Here is a 27,712-nt window from a genome sequence, read left to right on the forward strand (position 1 = left end):
CAACCAAACCCCAAAGACGAAGACATTATCAACAGAAGGTGGAAAAAAATAGACAGGGTCAGGTTCGGAATGTGATACTATGTTGTTTAGTTTTGTTATTGTATGTGTACACATTTTAAATGGCAAATGCACATACACGCATGCACACACGCACACACACACACACACACACACACACACACACACACACACACACACACACACACACACACACACACACACACACACACACACACACACACACACACACACACACACACACACACACACACACAGATGGCTGCAGTGCTCAGTGTTTCAGGGTTAACTTAACACACACAAATAATTTATAATTAACCAATTTTTTCATGATAATTAATTAATTTCATTAAATTATTTTTTTAAATTGCTTTGGCAATAGTAACTATTGTTTTCCATGTCAATAAAGCCCCCTTCGAATTGAAATTACTTTAATGGCAACCATGACCGCAAAATGTAGTTGAATTTAGGGAGAACATTTATCTAGCACGTATTGAAGAAGAAATACTTGTAGAAAAAAATTGACATTGGGTGGTCATCCATTGCACTTTGTAGGGTAGCAGTTTTTCGAAACACCTGCCCCTTTTATTTTGTTGTAAAGTGGAGTGCTAAAATCACGTTTAGTTAAACCGCATTCCCTCTGTTTTCCTCTAAGGGGCAGCAGCGCGCTCGAGCATTCAAACGACGACGCGTAGGCCAAGAAGAAGGAATGTTGACACAACAGTCCCTTGTTCCTGTAATGTTGTCAAATGTGAAAGTAAAGTAGAGTCAGCTGGGGGGCGGACAGACGGGACAGACAGACAGACATACAGCGGGTCGCAGGAATGTAAGCCCCGGGTCCTTTGAGGTTCGTCCGGTAGAAAATGGACGAGATAAGGTCAGTATAGTATAGCCAAGTTTATGGACAACATGAAATAATGAATAGCAGCTTATGTTTTGGTGTTTGCGTCATAAGAAGAAGATATTGTAAGAAGAAATGTTGTAAGAATAGTTCTCTGACTGTACGTTACTCTCCCCGTTCATTTGAATCACATGCCATGTCCTGATTCCTCTTCAGTCAGATGTGTAGCCTAGGTTACTTCATTTAGCCTACTTCCCCCTTCCCGATGGACAGGTATGGGAGGTTCATCAGCCATCCAAAGTTTATTTTTGAAGTGCTAATGCTTACAGGAAATAGTCTTACCTGATTTGAGTGATTCCATAACTGTTAAAACTGCTTTAAATCTCAAAGGTGAAGTAATGTTGTAATAAAATGTGTATCAAAGACTACAATTCATCAGCACATATTCATATTTAGATAACATGTCAATGTAGCTGATATTTTTAGATTGTGAATTAAATAGCCTAGCCTATATTAAAGCTCACTATTAGCCATTTGCTATGCACTATTACACAACAATTGTTATTTTGAAAACGAAGGCTATTATTAAAGTCTATTCTATTTTTTTCTATTTTAAATGTATAAATCTAAAACAGATAAAAGAAAACTCGTAAAACCTTAAGCAACAGCAGGTCAGGTGACTGTCATGTTTCCCCAACTCTTCAAGTCACAATGCTGTACAGTCACATATGGCTTTGTAATAACTTAGTAAACGAGTCATTGATGGGAAAAAGCTTACTGGTGCACGTGTGTTGATCCATATTCCATATTCTTTCAGGATTCTCCTGACTAAGCCTTGTGTGATGCTGTGGCCCCCGGGGGCTTAGTGGGGGCCATTCAGCAGTCTGTGTGCTGTTTAAAACAGAGCCTGGTATCATTATTGTACTGACAACAAGCTGTACTGATGTGTTGTGTTTTTTTCTCGTGCTCTGTTTTAGTTGACTTTTTAGCTCTGGTTGTAACATAAGGTGCTCTATGATTCTGTTAAAACAGAGTCCATGTTTCCATCACATCTTTAAACTCCTGTCCTGTGTAACATGATAATTTCTGATTCATAGTTGTCTTATCATTTTTCCAGAAGACATTTTAATATGTCTCTGTAGGAAGAGCACAGGTGTGTTATTAGTAAAATGCACGATGAGGATTACTGGGAAAATTTTCTATCAGAACAGAACAATCCATAACCTTACACTTGTGCTTTTTCTACTACACTGCCCCACTCCCCCCCTCTAAAAAAAGTCACCAGCTAGATTTAACTAAGCAAATAGGCAAGAGCCCTGCATCAAAAACTGCAGTGATTAATATGTTTCAGTTGGCAGCGAGTTATTTAACCCTAACTGATGCAGTGAATAGCTTCAGAAGACATGCTGGGGTTTTTGGAAAAGATGTAACTCTATTTTAGAAGGGTCAAATGATTGGCCTGCATGAAACAAAGAAAACTACTCGGGAGAAGATGAAACTACTCAAACCTGGATAGATAGTGGTGAACCGTCATCTTTCAGGAAGAAATGTGGTCGGGAAAAAAATCTTTATAATGATCATGACCGTAGATCACTTAAAACATTTGGTGGAATCAAAAGGTAAACTATCGACAGTAGAACTCCCTGCCATGTTTAATACTGGAAGTATGAACATTTCCACATGCACAATGTGAAGAGAACATAAGGGATATGGACTATACAGCTGTGTTGCCTTAAGAAAACACTTCTCAGTGGGGCTTATCAGGATACAATTATTCAATTTGCCAGGGAGCATTACACAGATTGGACTCTGGAGCAATGGAAAAAGGTTGTGTGGTCTGATGAAACCAGATTGACCCCGTTCCAGAGTGATGGGTGCATCAGGGTAAGAAGAGCGGTGGATGAAGTGATGCTCCCATCATGTCTAGTGCCTACTGTACAAGCCTGTGTGGCAGTGTACAGTAGAATCTGGGGTTGCTTCAGTTGGTCAGGTCTAAGTTCTAAGCAACCTAATGCGCCAAATAAAGCGTATCAAAATGTGCTACAGAGAATATTTGTTGTAATCAAAAGCTAAAGATGGTCCAACAAGATATTTGAGTGTGTGACTTTTTTTGGGGGGGGGGGGCCGGGCAGTGCATGCAAGTCATATTTGCTCAGAAAAGGGCCTGCTGTGTCCTACTCTATATGCTTAGTCTGGACTATTTCTAGACTTCTAACATGTCCATCCATCTATAAACTGTTTATATATATATATAGTATATTCATATTCTTTAACCGTTGCTTGTATTGAACTGTTGCTGCTCACTTACTATCCTCATCCGTGTTGGTAGGTTGATGCTTCGCTCCTTTAATACAAAATACAATTGAAGTTGTATTTGACTAGCCCTGGTAGATTTGATATCAATGGTTCCTGACTAGAACATATTGAAAACATTACACAGATGAAATGTTACTGTTGCCAGGTAAATAACTGGTCCACCGTGTTTTGTTTTTCCATTGCAGTCCGTTGTTGGGGAACCAGAGCAGTGGACCGGCCCAGGAGGGAGCAGACCTTCTGTCTCCCAACCTGAGGCCCAGGCACCAAGACCTGATCCCCACACCATGTGGCCCGGTGAGCAGCTGCAGCACCACACACTCACTACAGCAGTCTGAAAGCTGAGCTCAGGTTCACTGGGATACGCACAGTGTAACGGAATACAGAACAACTGAAACCACTGATGATTTTGGCCTTTTATATTCAAATAAATCATACAAAAGGACAACCATATTAATCAAGACATCATAATTCCTAATTGCCCAAAAATAATATGATACATATGAACAAAGGTAGTTTATCTTCAAGCGTAATTACTGTGTAAACCAAAGAATGTTGAAATAACTTAGCTGCCAACGCAACTTAATCAGTAGAGAAAATAAAGCCTGAACTGGTTAAGCTTGTATAAATGCATCTTAACCCAAAGGCATATACTTCTCCTAGCGGTGATGAGGCATCCACATGCAGCCAGCCGGCTTCTTTGTTCTCACAGGTCAGCTTTAAGGCCCCGCCCGTCCAGAAAGCAGGGAGACAGGTAGAGGGAGGTTGGCATGGGAGAGGGGAATTTGTTGTGAAGAAAGTCCCTGAAAATCCCTGTTTTTCAGCCCTACTGTGTGCCATATTTTCATTCTCGTTCTCCTGTTTTCACTCATGTAAGATTAAAATATCCAGTGGTAATACCCAGCCTGGGCTCTGCAAACAGGAATGTTTCTAGCTAAGGTGGGCCCCTTTTTAACATACCCTTTGTTTACATACCAGTGTACAGAGCCTAGGCTGTGCATTCACACCAGATTTTTTGCTTTTAGCACACACACACACACACACACACACACACACACACACACACACACACACACACACACACACACACACACACACACACACACACACACACACACACACACACACACACACACACACACACACACACACAGTACGGACAGGTAGGGGATCGTGAGGAGATATTCACTGATTTTGACAAAGTGGATTTGTCAACAAAACTTCTCCAAAAATGGCTTACTCCACCTTCAAATGACAATATCTTAAACGGGAGATTGATACATATGCCTAAGTCTTTTCAGATACTTTACTATCCGGCAACTAACTCTCCAAATGACATACTGTAGTTAGAAGGATTATAAAAAAGTAATTAAGTAAAATGACAGAAGCTTGATGAAAGGATTGTCTTTATTCCATATTGGTCCTCTCCCTCTCCTCTGTGCTGCAGATAAAGCCCTGGTCGGAGCTGTCCTGTCTGCTCAAACTCTACTTCTGCTTCAGCATAGTGTCTCTGTTAGCTCTGCTGGGCCTCACACTGTCCAGCATCTACAACCAGCGCATGGGGACAGACGTGTCTGAGGAGGACAACTTCTCTGTGTCTCTCATCCAGTTGGTTGGAATATGTGAGTAGCACTGTGGTCCCCTCCATAACGCTGTCAGTTAAGTGTCTTCAGGAAAAAAAGACTATTTCACAGTTGAAGATTTGAACAGCGAGCAGCGCTGTTGGCAAACAAAGTTTTTACTAATGTAATCATGTGATGAAAACTGTGGAATGTAATTGCTTTAACTGTGACTTTCCCCCCAAAATGGCGTCCCTGCCCCTGTCTCTACAAACAGTCTATTCCTGCCTGCACACATCCCTAACCTGGTGTCCTCCAGGGGATTTCGTGGAAAATCCACAACAACAGTTATTAGTTACAAACAACAAGAAATGATCAGAAGAAATAGACTAATATGCATATCCTAGGCTGTGTTCAATAAACCATACTAACGTCCTCCCTCCTACATACTCAACATGTTTATACTCCCTACTGTCTACTCAACCATCCATTGTCTATGCGAAGTTCGTCAGACCGTTTACACTTAAGTAAACAGAAGAAACAGAGAATTAAAAAAAACTGTGTCGTTTGAAAAGACGCAATGCATTGTGGGGCGGTATAGTAGGAAAAGTAACCTATCCATCCATACACAAAATCTTCCCGGAAGTAAGTTCTCATCCGGGCATTTCTCGCCTACACAAACTTGCATACACAACCACATCTACTCAAATTGACGTCAAGATGAGTATGAGTAGGACGTTAGTATGGCTTTTCAAACACAGCCAAAGACTTACTACTTAGTACAAATTATTTAATTTAAGGGGAGGCAGTGGCGAAGTGGGCAGGGAGGTCGCCTCTGGAGTGCAGGGTCGGAGGTTCGATCCCCTGTCTACCTGCCACATGTCGAAGTGTCCTTGGGCAAGACATTGAACCCTGAATTGCTCCCGATAGTTAGCTTGCACCCTGCGTGGTAGCTGCTGCTATCGGTGAATTGGGTGAATGTGTACAAAACAATGTAAAGCGCTTTGAGTCTGTGAAAAAACTGGGAAAAGCGCTATATAAGTGGAGTTCATTTACCATTTACAAATCACATACTCTTTCTTTTTACTAAAATACAAACTAAAGTACAGTAGGGCCACAGGAGGGGGAACAAAATCAGATAAGGAAGTTTTTTTTTATCATAATGTCGAGAAATAAAGACGAATACTCAACAATGCTATTGGAATGGGGCAATTATGTATTTTCAGCATATTGTAATTGACGTGTCGTGCATGTATTGGGACATCCTAAAGCTTTTTCTGGCAGATACTAAACAGTAGGGAAGTATGGTAGTGTACCTGTTGTCATATTGAGTGACTGGTGTTGTGTCTCCCCCTGCAGTGTTCTGCCTGTACTACATGATGCGTGGAGTGCTGCAGGAGAACAGACAGGAACTGGTAGCCTTCGTGCTCAGTGTGTTTGTGTTGATGGTCCGCTCCGTGGTTAACTTCTCTGTGCTGGGAGCCAAGGGCAAGCAGGAGCTGCTGGTAGGTGCATTACCCTCTGCATCACACACAGTGCAAAAGGCCTGTCAGGGATCCCATTCATTCAACATCGTTAGCCTCATAGCATAATTGCCTAAATCATATTAACTCTATTCTACTTTTAATCTACATCTACTCTATTCTACATCTACTCTACTCTACATCTACTTTTCGTTAGCCTAACAGCATAATTGCCTAAGTCATATTTTAATGGTTATAGAGTAGGGTAAAGTAGATGTAGAGTAGAGTAGATGTAGAATAGAGTAGATGTAGAGTAAAAGTAGAGTAGAGTAAATATGATTTTGGCAATTATGCTATGAGGCTAACGACATGTTAAAATAATACAAACGCAGAGTAAAACTTCTAAGCAATGACAATATAACTAACCTTCATTTAGTATTGACAGATGACAGTTAGTTCTTCTAATTCTCAACTCTTTAAACTCTTTAAATTTTAAATTTAAATATTAATACACAATATGTAAATGATAAATGTGCAGTTGTAACCATTACACAAAGAAGAAACCTTGTGGACAGGTGTAAACATGAACCTAAACAGATAGCCCTTGATAGTGCAGGATTCCTCCAAATACCACATACGCCAAGGAGATCACATTAGACTTATGACCGCTAGCTACTGCTAGTGATGCTTAAAGGAATACTTCACCCATACGGAACCAGCGTTCTATCATTATAAAATCGCTATCATAATATAATGAATGAGGTTTTTCTTCCCTCAGTCTTCCCTAGCCCAGCTGTCCTTTTATTTTTAAGATTTTTCTTTGGCATTTTCAAGCTTTATTAGTACAGAGTTGAAATGGGGAGACAGCGAGAGAGAGGGGGGGTGACCTGCAGTAAAGGTCCACGGGTCGGATTTGAACCCGTGACCACTGCAATGAAGGCCTGAGCCAATATGGTACGCGCTCTATCCACTACGCCACCGGAGCGCCCTGAAGCAGCTGTCCTTTTAATCCTAACCCTACATTGTCCCATGCGTGGGAAAATGTAGGGTTAGACAGTGAGACCATAAAAACACTCTTTCTGCCTTTTCTCAGGCTAGGATGAACCGATTTCTAACATTTTTGCACATTTATACTGCATTGGATCTCAGAGTTCAATACACCTCCATATTTCCACAGGTGAAGTAGGTCTTTAAAGGCTGTTAAGCACACATGATTGAATGATTCACACATGGGCAGAGGGGTTCATATTAGCTGCTAGTTGCTGCTATTATAATCATAATGTCACTGAAATACAAACCTAAAGTTCATTGATTTATGTCTCAGACTGGATTTAATAACTACATTTCTCCAACATCTCCATTTATCATTTGTCTGATGTTGGCTCATACAAAAGGATATAACACCACTGTTATCTGCATCAGTGTTTTTCCCTCCTTTGAATAATCTATAAAGGAATGTATTCAATGTATATGAGTAATTGGCAGATGTTAGAATTCTAGAATACTAAAGTGAGATGGTGACGTTGAAAAAAAAGAGAGAGAGACCTCTGACGCGCCCCACACACATCCTACCTCTACTGCGCGTCTACCTCGCGTCTGCGTCTGATTTTTGGTCACAGACTGTGAAATCAACGTAGAGCGAGCACACATCCAACCTCAGACGCACTGCTGAGGCGCGTCGGAGGCACGTCTGCAGCGACGCTCCCCTTCACCTCAGGAGGCTCGCCTATTTTTTTCTGAGAGCAGCGCGTCTCTCTCGCGTCTCTGTGCTTTAACTGATAGAGAAATACTCTACTGACAGTCATACCAGCAGCATTCACTCTAGTTACACGTTTACCCGGTGTGTTTATTTCAAAATAAAACATCCCTCAGTCGTATACGCGAATAATCCCTTTATTTCACGATTTAATTGTGCAATCAAAATCCGAGGGATTTAAAACCTAATTTTCAATTAGTTCTGGCATTTCATTTTTGGATAAATGACACATATAGAGATCCAATATAGTGAAGAAATAAAAAAGATCATGATGAGCGCAACAGTTTTCCGTTGCTCTATCTGTGTCTACGGCCTTCTTCTTCCCCGACCACACCCCCCTCTCTCTCTCCCGTATAAATCAGTAAAGTGATTTTTGAAATACTCTGCTGAGAGTCATATTGACTTCATACTGGCAGCTTTCGCTGTAGTTTCACCATTTCCTGGTGTGTCCCCTTCAAAATAAAACTTCCAACAAGCGAAAATATGGCAAAAAAAAGAAAAAAAATGGCAATGGGGCGCACGGATTACTGTCCAGACTCAATATAAATCATATGCATCATAGATGACATGAAAGAACTTCATTTTTAATGGGAATTATCTATGAAAACTCTATGTAGAAAGATAGGGCTTTTAGAAGCAGCGCTGCAGCAGCAGCTGCTGAGACGTTGCATGTGTGTCCGAGAAAAGTCCGAGAGAGGCAGCAGTAAGGTAACGCGACGCGCTCCAGAGGTAGACGCAGGATGTGTGTGGGGCGCGTTAGCATTGGCTTTGTGGGCGTACCAGTATGCAAATGTTAGCATTTAGCTTAAAGGATTGTTTAACTGGCATGACAATGAGCACATTTGAAGTTTGAGCACAGATTATTGCTGATTATATTACAGACAAAAGCTCATATTGTCCATGTACAGTGTCAAACTAGATGTTGGACTGGTCAGAGAGTTCAACGTGAATACATTGTGTCAACACTTGAGTCATTTGTGAGTAGGATGTGTTAACCCTGAAACACGGAGAACTGCAGCCATGTGTGTGTGTGTGTGTGTGTGTGTGTGTGTGTGTGTGTGTGTGTGTGTGTGTGTGTGTGTGTGTGTGTGTGTGTGTGTGTGTGTGTGTGTGTGTGTGTGTGTGTGTGTGTGTGTGTGTGTGTGTGTGTGTGCGTGTGTTTGGGTCTGTGTGTGTGTGTGTGTGTGTGTGACCTCAGGTGCGTTTCGTGTGCATCATGAGTCTGGGTGTGATCCATATCTTCTGCACGGCGCTGCTGATCCAGAGGCCCAACATGATGGCCTTCAGGGTGGGCGGGGCACTGCAGAGCCTCCAGGAGCAATACTTCCTGCTCAACCTCTGCTTCTCCATGGTCACCTTTGACCTACAGGCTCAGGTAAAACAAAAACTGTCCCTGCGTTCCAATACCCGTACAATCTACTATTATTACCCATACTATTACTATTATCTACGATTTATTATGGCTAGAAATACCAGGATGTCTACTACATCCAGACGATATTTTTTTAGTGTTGAAAACAGCATCCTATTTGGGCGATTCTGACCCACAATCCAGTGCGCACCGGAAGTGATGTCACATCGACGGAGAACTCCATATGAGAACAAATGGGGATCCCAATTGTAGCATACTGCATCCTAACTAGAATATTTTTATCGTCAGATGTAGTATGTAGAATAGAAAAAAGAAAGAATGTGATTCGGAACGCAGGGACTGTCACCTCCTCCACTGTGCAGTAAGGCCAGTAGTCATGTTGTTTGTGTTGCTCCCTTAAGGTGAAACATTTAGGCTTTCCTAGTACTCTGGCAGTTGAGATGAAGAAGTTGACTTTGAGCTGTGCTTATAGTCTTCCTACCAGTGTTTTTGTTGCAATGTGAATTCCACCATCAGAGACACTGTCAAATAAATCTTCATGCTCTTTGTTGCCTTTATTGTTCCAGCTTTAATTCATTTCCTTGTCTGTTGACTCAGTTTCCCACATCCGACCTCAGGCACAAATGTCCCACGTGTCCTCCGGGGACTTGAACACACCTTGACCTTCTGCCACTCATGTTTGATTTGTTGTGAACACCAAGCCAGTGAAAGCAACACGTAGCGCTGAGAACAGCAAGAGAGCAGGTTTATCTGGTCTCACACACACACACACACACACACACACACACACACACACACACACACACACACACACACACACACACACACACACACACACACACACACGTAGCCAGGCTGCATTTACTTCAGGCCACAGGGCTTCACCTTCAACTCGTTTGCAACATTCTAGCCAGTGGCTTATTTCCATCTCTAGTCCATGGTCAGGTTGATGTACAAAGTGTCTCTTCAAATGAGCCTCTGGCTTTATTAAAGGTGGAGTCAGGGATCCGACTATTCTACACTTCTGCACTTACAGGTGAAATTCATTAATACCTAAGGTGGTGTCCGCCATTCTGGAGAATGTTTTTGTCAAAATCACTTTTTGTCGAAATCAGTGAATATCTCCTCACGATCTGCTATCTGTCACACTGTGTGTGCACTAGGGATGTAACGATATGAAATTTTGGGTACGATACGATACGATACGATATTGCGATTGATATCACGATATCACGATACGATATTAAGCGCGGAATTCATTTCTACCCCCTCAAATGAAATGTTGTACCGCTGATTTAAATAAAACATAAACGCAAGAATAATTCAAATTTTTTATATCTTAATATGAAGAAGAGATTTCTGAGAGATTTAAACAACTTATCACCAAAACAAAGACACTGCTTCTCTACTGCTGTTTTTAAAGAAGCTTTACATCTATATTTTTCAAACTGAAATAGGAATTTTAAATCTAAACTTAATTTAGTCACTTGTCTGTAACTGTAAAAGTATGTATAAAATAAAAATTATTTAAATAGTGTGATAATTTCCCCATTTATTTATGTTTTATTTGCTTATCAACTCTATTTTTACAAGCCATGTTTTACCTTAATAGGCCTACATTATGACAAGCACAATTAACTCAGTAAAATATTTATTTATGATTTTTATTTGTTATTAACTTAAATTGCAGTCTCAAAATCAATGTTTTTGCAGTGCACTCCTCTCCCCCTCCCTTCCTCACACTTTCGCAACGTCACCTTCATTTGACCAAAGTAGTGTCACCTAAGTTTGACATAGTAGGGATTCCATAGTATTGCGCAACATGCTGTTAGCTACTGTCTGCTGAGTTCACGTGAAGTTGTGATGAATATATCAAGGATCTTTGGACTTATTTCCTTCATCTGCCTTTCACCGAAGTTCGCCGACTTTACCGGGGATTTAACGCGCGGTGGCGGTGGATTCTATTCTATTCTGTTCTATTTTTTTTTTTTTTTTTTTATAATCTCATTTCCTCACGTTCGCCTGGATTCATAATGATATAATTGACCCGCGAGCAACTTTCTCTTCAGTCTGGTAAGCTAGTCGATCTTTTTCTCTATCTCTCCCTTTTCTCTTTCTCTCTCTTCTCTGCTGCTACGTGACTCAATGTTGTGAAGCTGCACGCGCTAGTGTAAACAACGGCCCACGTGAGACGTGACTGTTCAGTTTAAAGTTAGAAGTCATGTTTCAGTGATAAGATGTTGTGTCAATGTGTTATTGTTTGGTTTCCAATGTTGGTGTGGCCCATACAGTGTTAGATTGAGTGCTACGTTTATGACAACGTTGCTTACCAGACTCTCCACAATGACGGAGCGCATTTACCATGCACGCTCGCCTCAATACCGTGACGCGGTATAACAAGAAAAAACTTACGGTTGACATTCGTGGCCTTTTCATATCGCGAACGACCGTTTTGCGGTATATTGTTACATCCCTAGTGTGCACTGAAAAAAGGTGTTAATAAACAGCCCATAGGCTCTTTAAACTGCCATGTTGCTGGCTACGGTGGGCCCCCTTTGTTTACATGCCAGTTTACAGAGTTTAGGCTACATGAACACCACATTTTCTTTTCCGCACACACAGTACGGACATGCAACCAATCATGAGGAGATATTCACTGATTTAGACAAAGTGATTTTGACAACAAGCGTTCTGCAGAATGACTGACTGCACCTTTAAGAGACAAACAGAACAACACGTATCTGTCCCAGTGAGCTTGTGTCTTTCTTCACTGTGTTTCAGTTGTGTCTGTGTATCCTGATCACCACATCAGACTCCAGCATGTCTACTATCAACAGCATCCTGCTGGCTGTGGGCGTGGCCTGGGCCTGCCTCACCGCCGCTGTAGGGGCTGTGGCGGTCAGTCCACTCACTTCCTCCATCTTCCTCATACAAACACTCTTCCCATGACTGAATTGAGAGGCAGTGGGTGTTGATAACCAACATGTGTTTCAGGTTTTAAAGGAAGCCAAGGTGTTGGTCTGGGTCTTCATGGTTCAAAGCCTTCCTCAACTGGCTTTCTTTGTCTACCTGATGTACACGGTGAGAGCATATCTCCACATCTCTATGAGTGTGGGAGGCTTTACGAAGTTTCTTTTCTTAACACATACAGAGCCATGCACACTGCACACAGTGTGTTGTCACTTATGGAGGAGTAGTGTTCCCAAAGAAGACGGTGCTCAATATACAGTATCTAGAGGTCAGAACATAGAACAAAGCCTCTCCCTAAACGTGCCCACTTTAAAAGCAGTTCACTTCACTTTCATAAATTCGTAGTAATTTCCAAACATGGCGTATACTATAGTTTTAATTATATTTTTGGGTTCTCCTTACGTCTGGGCCATTGTTGTGAGCACACTATCTCATGAAAGCATTGAGGGATTTTCCTCTTCACTGAGGGTGTAGATTCACACAGGGAAAGTCCGCTAGTTCACGTGCTTTGGTCCAGACCAAATAGAGTTTAGATTTTTTTGTTTGGTGATTTAGCTGTACAGCTGAGCTGGGTGTCAGTTCGACACAGCTCAGCTCCAAACTGACACGGAGATAGTATAAACGGTGGCCGGGAAGCAAAATAAAAACACACACTTGATGCAAAGCGCAGTGTGAACCTGTTGGCACTGTACGTGAGACGCTCCCCTCTCCTTCATCTGATCGCTGAACACATCAGCATGTTTACGCGTCACTATCAAATGTAATATATTCGCTCGGGGCTCCGTCCCGGTCAAACCATAACTAATCTTCCTAACAATGGCGACAACAACACTGTCCCATAATGTGAAGCTGACGGCGATGTATTAAAAAAGTTAAGAAAGAAAAGGCAAAGTGCGTCCTGCATTTGGGTCGGATCGAGTCCGGACAAATTCACACCACAAACGAACTGCAGCAGAGTGCGTATGGAAGCGCATCGAGACCACCTCTTCAGCTGGGTCTCGGAGCGCTTGTTTGGTCCGCCCCCGAGTGCGATTGCTGTATTCACACATGTCTGAAAGATGCGCAGCGAAGGCGGAAGTGCACCTGAGTTTGTTTCAACCGAACTAAACACGGCATGTGTGAATACACCCTAAAGCACCATTTACTGAAGCATTTGTCACTGTTATATGAACATGACATTGCACTTATATCATTCACGCATATCATGCAGATGGCATATCAAAGCTGTGTTACCTAACTATATTTTTTAACAGGAATTGGAGGTCTCTTTATTTACTGCTCTGCCATGTCTAAATAATTAGCTGAATAGTTATCCAAAGCGTGTTTCTGTTTTTATTTTTGTCGCTTACATAACATAACATAACTTCCTAAGTGCCTGTGTGATTCTTGCGCGAATGTAAAGACTCAAACTAGTACTAAGTGAAGTAGTCTAGTCCAGTCACAGTCAAACACAAGTGGTTATTGTGGACATAATGCTAGTTTAAAAAAAATAATGTATTGAAAATCATACATTGTACAGATAAAAGAAATAGTTTAATGCGAAAATAAGAAGAAGAACTGAAGAATGCTTTGCTCTTATTGCAGGTGGGCGTGAAATGGTTCCAGGACAGCGTGTACACCCTGGAGGCAGCAGCCGTCACTGGAGCGCTGGTGTCTCTGCTCATTAAAGTGGTTCTGTTGTGGGGCCTGGTCCGACTGGTGCACAGCTTCGGTCAAGGCCTGCGGGAGAGGAGTGAGTATACACTGCTGCTTCTGAGTCCCTTACAGGTTTTTACGATTGCTAAACCACAGTGGGCACAACTGGAACGACATGTGCAGAACTCTAACAACAGTATGCAGAGCAGCGGTTCATTCGGACCAAACTGTAGATCGTTTTTCATTGCTTAAACACAATTTTCAAAACTCTACACACCTATATCATGGCTTAACCACAGCCTGCACAACACTGTGGATTTCCAGCACTTTTTTCAAATGCTAACACATTTCAAACACTGCAGATTGCAATTTCAACTGACACACTAAGATGTCTTGTTTTAGACTTGTTAGTGAACATATATACAGTATAAAGGGAAAGCTCAAAAATATTTTTTTGGAAATGGACCAAGGAAGACAGGTTGTTGGAGGTAGAAGAGTGGCAGTGAGCAGTGGCGCAAAAAGTGGGTATGCACTACATGCGGCGCATAGGGGCGCCGCACTAGAGGGGCGCCAAAGCGATCGGGGGAAAATTATTTGGAGTCGGCATTTTTCTGTATTTAACAGCGTTTGTGTAAATGATCTGGGGCCGTATTCACAAAACATTTTAAGGCTAAGAGTAGGTCCTAACGTGCTGATTTAGGAGTAACTCTCAAAAATAAGGGGCGTTTCACTCCTAATTTTAGGACTCCTAACTTTTTAAGATAAGTGTAATTCACAAAGCATTTTAGTCTATGAAAAGCTAGGAGTCCTCGAGAGGACTCCTAAGTCACTAAGAGTAAATCACAGACACTCATTTGATGGCATTTTGGAGAGATTTAATGCTAGTGAGCTTTACAAAAGGTACCTTAATAGCTGTAAGGGTTTAATGATCTTAGTAAAGCTATGTTTAGAAAGTAGACACATTTATATTTATTATATTTATATAAAAAAATATGTATTAAGTTCCTTTTCCTGCAGTTGCTTTGGGTTTACGATGCACTGAAAGTTACTGTTGGTGTCACGTTTGGGTTTAATTTGTTACTAGAGTAGGCCCATATGTGGCGCTTCCATCTCCTCCATTCCACAGGTCCGCTACTGTATAGTTGCGTGTCTCGCCTTTTTCCTTCCGCATGCACTTTACGATTTCGCCAGTTGTTGTTTCTAAATTGCGAATTTCCTGGTTTGTCGCTGTCTGACTATTGCGGCATAGTCCGCCGTTGAGGGAAATACAGTGAGAGTGCATGGCGTGCAGCTGTTCAATGAGGATATTTTTTCCGATTCAAATCATTGTAACATTTTAAATTAATAGACCTATGTGGCGCTATTGTAGGTTAATTGTGAACGAATGTGTGGGAAACCCTGCAGTATCTTGGTTTCATGTTAAATCAGTGTCACTTGTCATTAATTGTATATAAAAACTCTTCACTTTAATACAGCGACACGATATGGATATCTCCCACAGTGGTTCTATCATAAACTCACTCTTAGCTCTCATTCCCTCTCAGCCAATCACTGTGGGCATAGAAGGTATGAACATGACATCATCCATAGCAACAGGGTCAACACCGCCCTCTATTCTTATCTTAGGAGTCCCTCCCATTCCTTAGTAAAAGTTGATCTTATCAGCTTTGGGTTTTAAGAAATTACTCCTTACTAAGAGCTTTTAGTGCTCCTTAGGAGTACTCTTAGCGCTAAGATAAAATATTTTGTGAATACGGCCCCTCAGACAGTAGATAAGATTCCCAGGCAGTGTAAACTAGAACAACAGGTTTTTCTTTGGAGCTATGAGTGTAACGACAAAAAAATGTTTCTGAGAAAATGTTTTCTGCGGGTGAGCAGCAGGGCTTATGTACATGTATAGTGTTTGAAGTATGTTGTACAATGCTAAGTATAATGTACAATGCTAAGGAAGGGGGGGGGGGGGGCACCACAATTCAGAATCCCCCAAAGCATTACAATTCAGGATCGGTTTGAATAGTGTGTAAGTTACACATACAGTATTACAGGAAGCATGAAGAACAATACCTTTAAAGAAGCTTTTCTTTTTTTGTCAGGAAAGAGTGATTTTAAAAATCTGTGTGGAAAATGGCTCTGGAATGTAACATCTCACACTAGAGGAAACAAGCAATTATAAAGCAATGGCACATTTCTGCCCACTCCATTACTGTCATGAAAAGCATCCCGGGAACCCACTGGATCAACCTGCAAAGCAGCATCCGGGTGCAACATTTCAGACATACAAGGGGGCTGGAATCTTTTACATGCAGAGGGTGGATGGGGGCTCCGCTTGAAAGCATCTATAGATACTGTACCTGCCTGACTCTGAGAGAGAGAGTGAGAGAGAGAGAGAGAGAGAGAGAGAGAGAGAGAGAGAGAGAGAGTATATAATAGTTTATTGTAAGGGAATTTGGTGCGATAGATTGGTGGCTCTAAGTTTTTTTGTCTTATTTAATGCCTTTTCTCTCTCATTCACTTGAAAAACAAGTTTTATCAACAAGGTTTTTCCAATTTAACCGTTTTTCTGAGCTGTTTTTTTAACGTCTTTCTTAGTAAATACCTACACACGTTGTTGGGTAAAGTCAAGAAGGTTGGCTGACTAACTTGTTTGTCTCATTTTACTATTCATTTGAACTGAAATAAAAGTTTTCTTTGTCTTTAATTCTCTTCACCAGAGTACACCAAATTGCTTATTTTACATGTTCAAATCACAAAACATTCTGGGGGGGAAAACCCCAGACCCCCCTACAGGGGTTTGTTTTCAGATATGTTACCTTTTTCATGTCTTATGAGTTTGCATGCCTGACACTAGTGAGGCCACAAAAACCTACATGCCCAGTATGGTTTTAATTTTTGCTGACCAACCTGTTCATCACTGTGTCCTTTACTTTTAATCAGTGCAGGCAGACATGACATGGTTGAGCCGATCACCTGCTCTAATATGTAATTTAAAATGGAAGTCTGTAATTCTGGGGTGGGGGGCGCCTGCTAAGTGTCTGCATACCCCCCAGAAAGTGGGTAGTTGCGCCCTTGGCAGTGAGAGTGTGGATGTGTGGAGGAAGACCTAGAAGACATAGAGCTGTAATGTCTGATGAAATACAGTAAGGGCAACACTGATAGACCTTATTGTGAATCATGGTCTCTCATTGAGAGAGGCAGGGTTGAGAGTGCAACCCAATCTGCAAAAATCTAAAGTTGCATCTGTAATACGAATTTTCCAGCAAACAAACAGCTTAGAGTTGCCTTTCCTTACAGTAAATGACAACATTACAGGAATTGATTTCTGTATTACAATTATAGAATATTTACACAGATACATTCTACATTTGGAAATGTTTTCAATAAAATATACAAAATGTGTATCTATTGAAGCAAACTTCTGATTTTCATTTCTTTTTGTTTTCCTAAAAAAACTGGTATGTTATAAAATAAACAATTTCATGTAAAATAATTTCACCCTTTCATCAAAGAAAATATTATGTAATTTGTGTGAAATAACTCAAATTATTCAAACTGTAAAGATTAAAAGTTTGTAATTTGTGTATTGGGGTTTGATGCTAGTGTTTGTACTCTGAGCAGGTTCTGAGGACAGTGTGTTATCTCAATGAGACTGGTTCATAGTGTTTGCTGCACTGAACCTATTTTGCAGGTGAAGTGAACTGTTCAGCTCTAATGACTGTTGGTAGTGCAGACTGTAGTTAGAGTTTTGCACATTGAGCTACAGTTGTGCCCACTGTGGTTTAGCGATCGAAAAAAACTATAAGACTAAACAAACTCTACATTGAGGGGAATATGAGCAGAATTCTAAATATTCTATCTAGAAGAAACCTGGGTTTTTCCCGGTCTGCGCTGACCTCAAGCTCTTTTATGTTGGCTAGAAAGCGGCGGAAAACCCAAAATGTTCTTAATCTCACATTTTTACATGTTGTCTCCCCCGCAGTGTTTGCACCAAGCAAGTGATAGAGACATGCGATGGTGGTGGACCAAGGACACAGCTGCTGCATGCTGCTGACACTAAGACACTGAAGTACTGTGATTCTCATCATGGGGCTCACGATTCTATTCAACATTAACAAGATCAGAGATCTGTTTTCTCTTAATGTGCTTTTTACTGTATAGATTTTATTTTATTTTAGCTAACACTACTGTCAGCGTGCCTACACATATGTGAAACCACCATTCCACTGCATTCAAACCTTTGTGTATGGGACTACTTCAAATGCCTTTTGTACACTGGATCCATAATCAGTTTTTATTTGTACTGCAATATGCATTGTGATATCTAAATCCATCTGTGTTTTTAACGCTCTGTGTAGACACCTAATGTGTTTGTGTGTGGCCTTTACATTTTTATTTTATTTTGCTTAATGCATGTAAATAACATTTAAAAAATGACTGACTTCATAATTGTCTAACTTAAATCTTGTGATCTGGACTTCTGCTTTGGGTAATAGTGGAATAGTTTTTTACTTAACTTTCTTTGGCACCTTAATGCACTTCTTACGAAAGTGTTTTTTTTCACTCAAGGTTCTTAATAAAACAACACAATCAAGTGTTTTCATTTGTTGCTTAATACGACGAGTGAAAGGGGACGTTATATGGACATGACTGTGCTTCTATGACAGGCCTCCTTGTGCACATATCTATACAGCCAGAGGTAACACATACTAACGTCTATTATTCTTGAACCTTTTCCCTAAACTTAAGTGGACTTCATCATGTGTGGAGCAAGATGATCAAAACACACGTCCCGGTAATAATTTTTTCTCTCCGTTTATTAAAGTGCTCTGAAAAAAAAAATTGTATTAGAAACATTAACAATATCTCACTGATATTACAAAAGTCAGTCAGCGTTACAAAAGTGAAAAGCACTTTGAGAGAAGAGTTGACAACGCTTCATAGAGGATCAAAAGTTTATGGACAGAAAAAGCTGAGAGCAACATTTCAGAACAGACCAGCTCTGCTTTTGACAGATGGAATAAAGAACTTCATCTGATTACATGAGGCTATTCAAGTCGTCCTGGAATGCATCTGAAGGAGTCTCGGCTCTATTCCAATGTACGTCACTGGAATTCTTTCCAATCACAATTAACAGTTGAGGAATCAAGTTTGAGAATCAGAAACTGCTAATAACTGACTTTTTCCCGCATCAACAAAAAAAAAGATTAACAACTGCAGACCATATTAATGTAAAAAAAGTACCAAATAGATTTATTTTCAGCAATGATACATTGTAAACTGGTTAATAAACATATAGACTTTACAAAATACATCCTATTCAAGCATCACATGTAAATATATATATATATATATGTACATATTCAGAGTTAAAAGGAATGATTGCCTTTTAGAGCTCACTTGGTCCAATCATAACATCAAAAAAATAACAGATAAAGTTAGCCACCTTAAAGTGTTCAGCAGAGACTGCAGCCTTGCAGTAGAACGGATGCATCAAAGTCTGAAATAATTCCATTCCTCGACATACACACAAACACAAGTCCCCCTGAGCCCACACACACACACACACTGGTCTAGAAAACCTACACAGAGTTCAGCTATGGCTTAGTGGACATACAAAAAAAAAAGAAGGATAAACAGGTTAAAATGACACTGGAGACATCTGAACTGGTCTATTTTTTTCTGGAATGAATTTCAACATTGTTGACAAGTGTCGCAGAGCAGACACTATGGAGCAAACTAGTACATCACTCAATTAGTCAATCAAGTGTCATGTTTTGGAAAACAGACGACATGTGATGAATACAAAATAGCCATGATGTAAACCTTTTGTAACATAACATTTGTATACACAGCAGTGTTTAAGGCACAGTCTGTAAATCTGCTCTTTCCCAGGGTGCACTGCAAACAATGTGTAAAAAACAACATGTGATGATGGCAATGCAATGCATGGTTTTCTTTTCTGGTCTGATGAACAGAAATCGGGGAAATCTGAGCAACAGATTTTCTTTGTGAATTTTCCAGAGAAAGCCTTTTTATCTCTACAGACGTAAAAACTGGCTTTTGTTGTTTAGAAAGTATTAAATGTGTCCCTGCCATCCGTCTGAAAGAGTAAAAAGTGCTAAAACAGACCTGATAACACCCATCTAGAGTATTGCAATAACTGCCATCCACAATTGGCCTTTTAGTCCAAGATCAGCATAAACTTTGCATTTTCTTTTAAAACACGTTAAAAAAGAAAACTAGTTATTAAAAAAAAGAAAACTTCTCCCTACAAACTGCATTCTGACTTCAAATGGCCGTTTTTTTTGCTTTTGCAGCTTTATAGGAAGAAATCACACAGGGACAATCCTGGATAAGCAGTGGGACCAAACTCCTTTCAAAAATCCACCTTTTTAACGTGCTTACATTTCTTTTTGAATGGAGTTTGGTGCGACCTCTCATCCAGTATAGAGCAAACAGCACAGAGCATGGTCAGGCTTAAAGAGCAATCAATACTCTGTGGAGAGCTTGCAGAAGACCTTTTGAAGATTGTAGAAAAACATAGGGCCTTTAGAACTCCTCGTCCTCTGAGCTGAGGTGGTTCTGCTTCTTCCTCACGTTCCAGTGCAGACACTGGGCCAGGCTCTCAAACCAGTCGTTGACCGGGTCCCGGAAACAGATGGAGGGAACGGGGAAGCAGGAAGTAGTGATGGTAATGCTGGAAACAGGGATACAAATAGAAGAGCCAATCAGATAATGAGGAATGAGGAAAGAGGAAAGAGAAGTCCAGGTATGTGCAAACACCAGACGATAGAGAAGGGTGTTGACATCAGATGCAGTAACAATGACTCCCTTCTGAAGCAACACGGGGCATTTCCACTATTATCTCAGAATGACTCACTGCTCTTTTCAAGAACCAAAGGAGGGTAATTCATCTGTGGATGAGTTACATAAAGGTAGAGGCTGGGCTGGATGTTCTCCCCTTTGGCTACTAAGCAGCATAATAGAGTTACATAACAAAAGCATGGAAGTGTTGATGCAGCAGGCCTGGGGTGTTACACATACTGTATTATCCATGAGTAAATGTCTAGGCTTTGTTATGGCTCGTTTAACGTGCTTCATTGTTATGGGTCTTGCGTGTTGGCTTGTGTGTGTGTTTGTGCTCTGAGCAGCTGAGCAAGTGGACTGACCTGTCTCCGTGGCAGATCTCTTGTCTCTTTCTTCCGTCAAAGGAAACCCAGGCCGTGTTCCTGGCATCCCGCGACAGCATGATCTGAGAACATGAGAGAGAAAGAATGGACATGTCACTGAAAGGACAGGGCTTGTTTGTGTGTTTAAAAAAAAGAAATGTTTTAATGCTTTTGAATATGCAAGAAAAAGAAGAAACATAAAAATGGTTAAAATAATAATGGGGGTGATAGCAAAAGTGATGACCACAACCACAATGAAAAAAATAAAAAATAAAAATTATATATATACAGTATATCACAAAAGTGAGTACACCCCTCACATTTCTTCAAATATTTCATTATATCTTTTCATGGGACAACACTGAATAAATGACACTTTGATACAATATAAAGTAGTCAGTGTACAGCTTATATAACAGTGTAAATTTACTGTCCCCTCAAAATAACTCGACACACAGACATTAATGTCTAAACTGTCGGTTACAAAAGTGAGTACACCCCTGAGTTAAAATGTCCAAATTGGGCCCAAAGTGTAAATATTTTGGGTGGCCACCATTATTTTCCAGCACTACCTTAACCCTCTTGGGCATGGAGTTCACCAGAGCTTCACAGGTTGCCACCGGAACTCTCTTCCCCTCATTCATGACGACATCACGGAGCTGGTGGATATTGGAGACCTTGCGCTCCTCCATCTCCTGTTTTAAGAAGCCCCAAAGATGCTCAATAGGGTTTAGGTCTGGGGACATGCTTGGCCAGGCCATAACCTTTACCCTCAGCTTCTTTAGCAAGGCAGTGGTCATCTTGGAGGTGTGTTTGGGGTCGTTATCATGTTGCAATACCACCCTGCGGCCCAGTTTATGAAGGGAGGGGATCATGTTCTGCTCAAGTATGTCACAGTACATGTTAGCATTTAATGAACTGTAGATCCCCAGTGCTGGCAGCACTCATGCAGCCCCAGACCATGACACTCCAACTACCATGCTTGACTATAGGCAAGATACACTTGTCTTTGTACTCCTCACCTGGTTGCCACCACACATACTTGACACCATCTGAACCAACTAAGTTTATCTTGGTCTCATCAGACCACAGGACATGGTTGCAGTGATCCATGTCCGTAGTGTGCTTGTCTTCAGCAAACTGTTTGTGGGGTTTCTTTTGCATCATCTTTAGAATAGGCTTCCTTCTGGGACAACAGCCATGCAGACCAGTATGATGCAGAGTGTGGCTTATGGTCTGAGTACTGACAGGCTGACCCCCCACCACTTCAAGCCCTGCAGCAATGCTGGCAGCACTCATACGTCTATTTTCCAAAACCAACCTCTTGGTGTGACGCTGAAAACGTGCACTCAACCGTCTTAAACTGGGCCGCAGGGCAGTATGGCAACATGATAACGACCCCAAACACACCTCCAAGATGACCAGTGGCTTGCTAAAGAAGCTGAGGGTAAAGGTGATGGACAGCCCAGCATGTCTCCAGCCATAAACCCTATTGAGCATCTTTGGGGCTTCTTAAAACGGGAGATGGAGGAGCGCAAGGTCTCTAATATCGACCAGCTCCGTGATGTCGTCATGAATGGGTGGAAGAGGATTCCAGTGGGAACCTGTGAAGCTCTGGTGAACTCCATGCCCAAGAGGGTTTAGGTAGTGCTGGAAAACAATGGTGGCCACACAAAATATTGACACTTTGGGCCCAATTTGGAAAAATTTTCTTAGGGGTGTACTCACTTTTGTTGCCTTCAGTTTAGACATTAATGGCTGTGTGTCGAGTTATTTTGAGGCGACAGTAAATTTACACTGTTATACAAGCTGTACACTGACTACTTTACATTATATCAAAGTGTCATTTCTTCAGTGTTGTCCCATGGAAAGATATAATGAAATATTTGAAGAAATGTGAGGGGTGTACTCACTTATGTGAGATACTGTATATATATATATATATATATATATATATATATATATATATATATACACACAAAAAAATGTATGAGATAAAATTAGAAGTGAAAACCAGTCATAGGGATTTTAAGAGGAGCACTTATGTCAAACGGCAGCCAAGAAAAGGCAAGACATAAGCTTTAAGTTTCCAGAAACGCATTTTGTTTGATGTTTTTGGGGTCAAGGCTCCAACACAAACCTAAAATACTCCAAGTAACTAAAATCCAAATGGTAGGATCTTTATGGAAAGGTAAACTTGCTTGTTGTACCATGTGGTGAATGGGTTTAGAAGAAAAACAACACGAAGACGACAAAAACATGTGTGTGAAACCATACAGCAGATTAGAGCTAATGCCTGGACTTGTGAAGTCAGTTCAAACCAAAGCCACTTCTTCACAAAGAGTGATTTGGTGAGTGTCAATACCTTGAGCTCCACCCCGGCGGGCACCACTATGGGTCTGAAGGAGAGTGAGTGTGGGCAGATGGGGGTGATCATGATGGCTGGCACGTTGGGATGGATCATGGAAGCTCCTGCTGCCACTGCATAGGCTGTGCTGCCTGTAGGCGTGGACACAATCACACCTGAGGACACACACACACACACACACACACACACACACACACACACACACACACACACACAGTCAACAAACAGTGGACCTCTAAAGGTGATGCCATCATCTCCTCCTTAAAGCACGCATGAATCTATTGCACAGGTGCATCTAAAAATAATTGTTTTACACATAAAGTGGAATATTTCAAGCCTTTATTTTGCTTTCATTTTGATGATCGCATCTCATGGAAATCCAAAATCAAGGTGGATGAAGACACTTATCTCTGCAATATCCACACACTGGTTTATAGAACACAGCTTGGTCCAGGGCAGTTTGATCCACATACTGATCTGAGTTATGTGCCAGCGCTCTCTGACTCTGGACTTAAATATTTGAGGTGCAAGGTAAGCTAGAGCGACCTCATGGAAGCATCTCCATTATGGGCCCTCACTCACCGTCTCCCTGCACTGTGGTGATGAGGTGTCCATCCAGGAACAGGTCCACATTGGACAGATAGGAGGACGGCCCCCTGTCCACCACCACCTCATTCAGTACCTGGGACACACACCAGCACATGTTAACTTTTGAGCATTTCAAGTTTGCATTTAAAAAAGGTGGAGTCAGTGACGATGGAGAATGCTTGTTGAATCAGTGAATATCTCCTCACAATCTGCTACCAGTAAATACTGTGCGCTGAAGAAGAAAACATTGCCTTTTCTAAATGGGCAAGTTACATATCCTTTGTTTACATACCAGTTCACAGAGCCAAGGCTGTGTATTAACATCAGAATGTTTTCACCGAACACACGATACATACAGGTAGTGGATCATGAGGGGTGATTTTGATAACAAGTGTCCTCCAGAATGGCTGACTCCACCTTTAACTCCTGTATCCGCACTACTTGAGGAGGTGTGTTCACGTGCTGCTAATGACCAGGTGTCTGGAGTATCCCAGTTATATTCTACGCATGTAAACTTCATACCCTGCTTTCAGAACCCTGGATATGAACGTGTGTGCTTTGGCACCTTAACACATTATCCAGGTTTCTACACATTCTATGTTGGTATAGAACCCAGCACAGTCCCAGCCACACACAGGCCATCATAAACCTGGAACCTGTTGGTGGACTTGTAAACACTCACTTACACCTGGTTTACACCCCACAGAAACCACACCCCTCCCCCCATCATGTAATGGGATTAGAGCCAGTGAGAAACACTAATCATAGGCCTTTAACCTCATTCCTGTGGTGAAACTTAAGTTCTTGTGTTGGAGCCAATGACGGCGTCTGCAAGTGTGGTAGCAACAGGTAGAAAGCCCACGTGCAGGGTGTCATTATAATGACAGCACATTGGTGACCTGTTTCCATCTATTTACAGACGGAGGCTGTAGTGGAACTGTATATTGCTGCTAACTGCTACATTTCTTTCTCTTTTTAACTTTGTTTCTTTATCAGTGAAATAAATAATGAATTTCTTAAATGCATAATTGTTACCACTGAAGTGCTTTTTTAATGATGTCATCTCAGGACATGGGTTTGAAACTATTTAAAGAAACATTTCATCATACAATGTGAATGAGTAAGAAAAATAGTAATATTCTTTTTCATCAGAAGAACCAAAATGATCACTACCATTGATAGAAAGGCCCTAAATATATTTGAATGGAAAAATGTTTTATTGTATTTGAATTGATTTGCAGCCACTAACCTGATATTGAATGGCTTTTCGGCTACTTTCACTGTCCCCGTTGGTCATTATGATGCCCTTCTCGTCCACTCGGGCCTTCTTCTCCCGGTTCTCTTTAAGCACCCGCACTTTCAAGCGGCTTCGCAGTACGATGGCAGCATTACCTGTGTCCAAAACGTAAACACACACACATGCCGTTAAATGTTAAATAGAGCACAGCACATGAAAGGCAAACAGATACTGGAGAGTTGAGCCTTGTCAAAAGGACATGCGCTGACAGACAGGTTCAGTACCTTCAATGATCTGAGTGAGCTGAGACTGGTAGGTGTCAAACTTGAATGGTGTCAGGAATCCAAGGGAGCCCAAGTGGAAGGCCATTACTGGTGGAACACTGTCCTGCAAATAAACAAAAGCAGGAGAGGAGTTAACCAGACATGCAAAACAGCACGAGTGAGACCAAGACATACCCAGTAAAAGTGCAATACTTTTGTGTTCCCTTGGTTTCCAGGATATGCGCTGCTAGACGCGCCCACATTAACCACAACTCTTCTTTCCAGTTTAAGGTTGTTTATTCCTCTGGCTCAACAGACAATTAGACATTCTTTTCTTACCGGGTTGGAGGAGGAATAGGCCGGTGCGTTACCTGGCGATCGTTATCTGTGCATGTTTGTGGTCGATTTGCTGCGGTCTAAAAACAGTGCGACTGCATACCTGGGTACCCAGTTCCCCGACTGGGCACAGCTGATATAGATTAGAAGCCGCCCTCGCCATGCCAATTGTGGGGGCGGCGTTTGCTTTACGCACCGTCCTATCCCTCCAACCAAATGTCATTAATCATAAATCAATTAAATAATCAACAAACTCAAAATTCATAAACAAATGCAAAATATACAATACATCCCGAAATCAATCATTTGGCTTCAACACCCAGAAAGGCAGAACATTATTTTGGAGAACAACTGAATACCTGGAAAAGTGAAGATGCATACAGCAAAGTTCCATCTCCACCGAGACAGATGATGAAGTCTACGCGATTGGAGATGTCGTCCAGATCTGAGAGAGATAAGAACAATGAGAACCTCATCTAGGATCAATGGAATGCTTTTAATCAGGGGTGGTGAAATAAATCATTCATGTTAAAATCGCGATTCCTATCTCCCGTGATTTTAAATCGATTCATATTTTGCCAAAATCGGTTTATATATATTTTTTTTTATGTATTTTGCTGCTGCCGGTAATGTTGACCTGCCTTAAAATCCCATGCATTACAAGCTTCACATTTAGATAGACTTAAATGAAGGTAAATAAGACATGGACTTTAATTTGCTTTCATGCCATCATTTTGCCACAAAGCCTCTTAGCACACAGTGGATCCTGGAGTAGATCCTGAGATCCTCTTTTAGAGCAAAGATGGCCGACCACATACCTTCACTGAAAGTGCAGAATTTTTCGGTGATGGCCCCAAAGTTTTCATCTCCTGAAATGGCTGGGTCCTCTAGAACTTTATTTTCCACATAAACAATCATGTCTTTCACCTAAAACAACGCACAAGGAAAAAACAAAAAATTAGCAACAGCCACTGCATCTATCTATCTATCTATAAAGCAAGAAACGTCTGTCTGTGACTCGCATATCTCTCTGACTGTTATTGCGATTGGCCTGAGCTTCAGGCTATGGCTTGCGCACGACACAAAGGTGTGCATCCTGGATTTTGAAGTTTCTTTGACCAAATATGTAGAAGTATCATATATATATATCGTATTATATTAATATCAGCCAAAGGTTGGCCCGATGGATGCATCAAAGTAAGGTCGAGGATTGGAATCACATTAAAAGGTGGAGTAAGTGATCCTGGAGAACGCTTGTTGTCAAAATCCCTAAATATTTCCTCACCATCCGCTACTGTCTGTGTGCTGAAAGGAATTGTGGTTTTAATACACAGCCCAGGTTCAGCAAACTGCTATGTAAACAAATGAACACTGGATTTTGTTTCAACACACACACAGTATGTTGCAGATCCTGAGGAGATATTCATTGATTTGGAGTATTCTCCAGCACGCTGAAGACACATTTAATCTTACATTTTTTTTATTAGGAGTTGTTTAGGAGATACTGCCATTTGAAAGCTCCATGATTGATGAAGTCATGAACTGGACTCATGTTTGTGTTTAAGGTCAACAGTGAGCGTGTGGTTTACCTTGGTGAGGAAGACGCAGAGCTCTTTGAATGGCTCCAGCAGGCTGGCATCTCTGATCTTCTTGATGACAAGGACACTTTTTGGCGGCTTGTTCCAGGTCAGTTTCTGGCTGGCGGGGTCCTGGATGTGCCTGAACACATGAACACAACTTTAACCTCAGGAGGGCCAAACACACTCAACAGTCATTGAATGTAGATTCCCCAGCATGTTAGCTGAGCCTTCAGACTCAGATCCTGGC

The 27,712-nt window shown here is 41.3% G+C and overlaps 2 protein-coding genes across 4 annotated transcripts in view; one reads left to right on the plus strand and one right to left on the minus strand.

Annotated features, from left to right (window-relative positions):
- Positions 1-775: 775 nt before the first annotated feature.
- Positions 776-18,600, plus strand: LOC307253747 (uncharacterized protein). Its single transcript, XM_080031903.1, has 9 exons — positions 776-895; positions 3,361-3,469; positions 4,620-4,794; positions 6,091-6,236; positions 9,149-9,325; positions 12,104-12,220; positions 12,317-12,403; positions 13,877-14,024; positions 17,904-18,600. The coding sequence occupies exons 1-9, from the start codon at positions 882-884 to the stop codon at positions 17,921-17,923; spliced, it is 993 nt and encodes a 330-aa protein (XP_079888029.1). The 5' UTR covers positions 776-881; the 3' UTR covers positions 17,924-18,600.
- Positions 18,601-18,720: 120 nt separating this feature from the next.
- The window catches only part of nadka (NAD kinase a), a 30,318-nt gene continuing 21,326 nt past the window's right edge, over positions 18,721-27,712 (minus strand). For all 3 annotated transcript variants that reach the window (XM_080031900.1, XM_080031901.1, XM_080031902.1), the window contains 9 exons: positions 27,475-27,604; positions 26,704-26,812; positions 26,245-26,330; positions 25,571-25,673; positions 25,299-25,441; positions 24,044-24,143; positions 23,459-23,616; positions 21,094-21,176; positions 18,721-20,621 (listed from right to left, as the gene is read on the minus strand). In XM_080031900.1, the coding sequence (XP_079888026.1) occupies positions 20,474-20,621; positions 21,094-21,176; positions 23,459-23,616; positions 24,044-24,143; positions 25,299-25,441; positions 25,571-25,673; positions 26,245-26,330; positions 26,704-26,812; positions 27,475-27,604 (1,060 nt within the window). In that variant the 3' untranslated portion in view covers positions 18,721-20,473. The remainder of the gene's footprint in view (positions 20,622-21,093; positions 21,177-23,458; positions 23,617-24,043; positions 24,144-25,298; positions 25,442-25,570; positions 25,674-26,244; positions 26,331-26,703; positions 26,813-27,474; positions 27,605-27,712) is intronic.

The sequence above is a fragment of the Ammodytes marinus genome, assembly GCF_949987685.1.
Source record: "Ammodytes marinus genome assembly, chromosome: 7".
In the NCBI taxonomy this organism is placed as follows: Eukaryota; Metazoa; Chordata; class Actinopteri; order Uranoscopiformes; family Ammodytidae; genus Ammodytes; species Ammodytes marinus.

Bases quoted from the DNA above. Each gene is read 5' to 3' on its own strand.
- LOC307253747 (XM_080031903.1), top strand. The intron at 12,404-13,876 runs GTGAGAGCATAT...CTCTTATTGCAG, and splicing joins TTGTCTACCTGATGTACACG to GTGGGCGTGAAATGGTTCCA. The intron at 14,025-17,903 runs GTGAGTATACAC...TCTCCCCCGCAG, and splicing joins TCAAGGCCTGCGGGAGAGGA to TGTTTGCACCAAGCAAGTGA.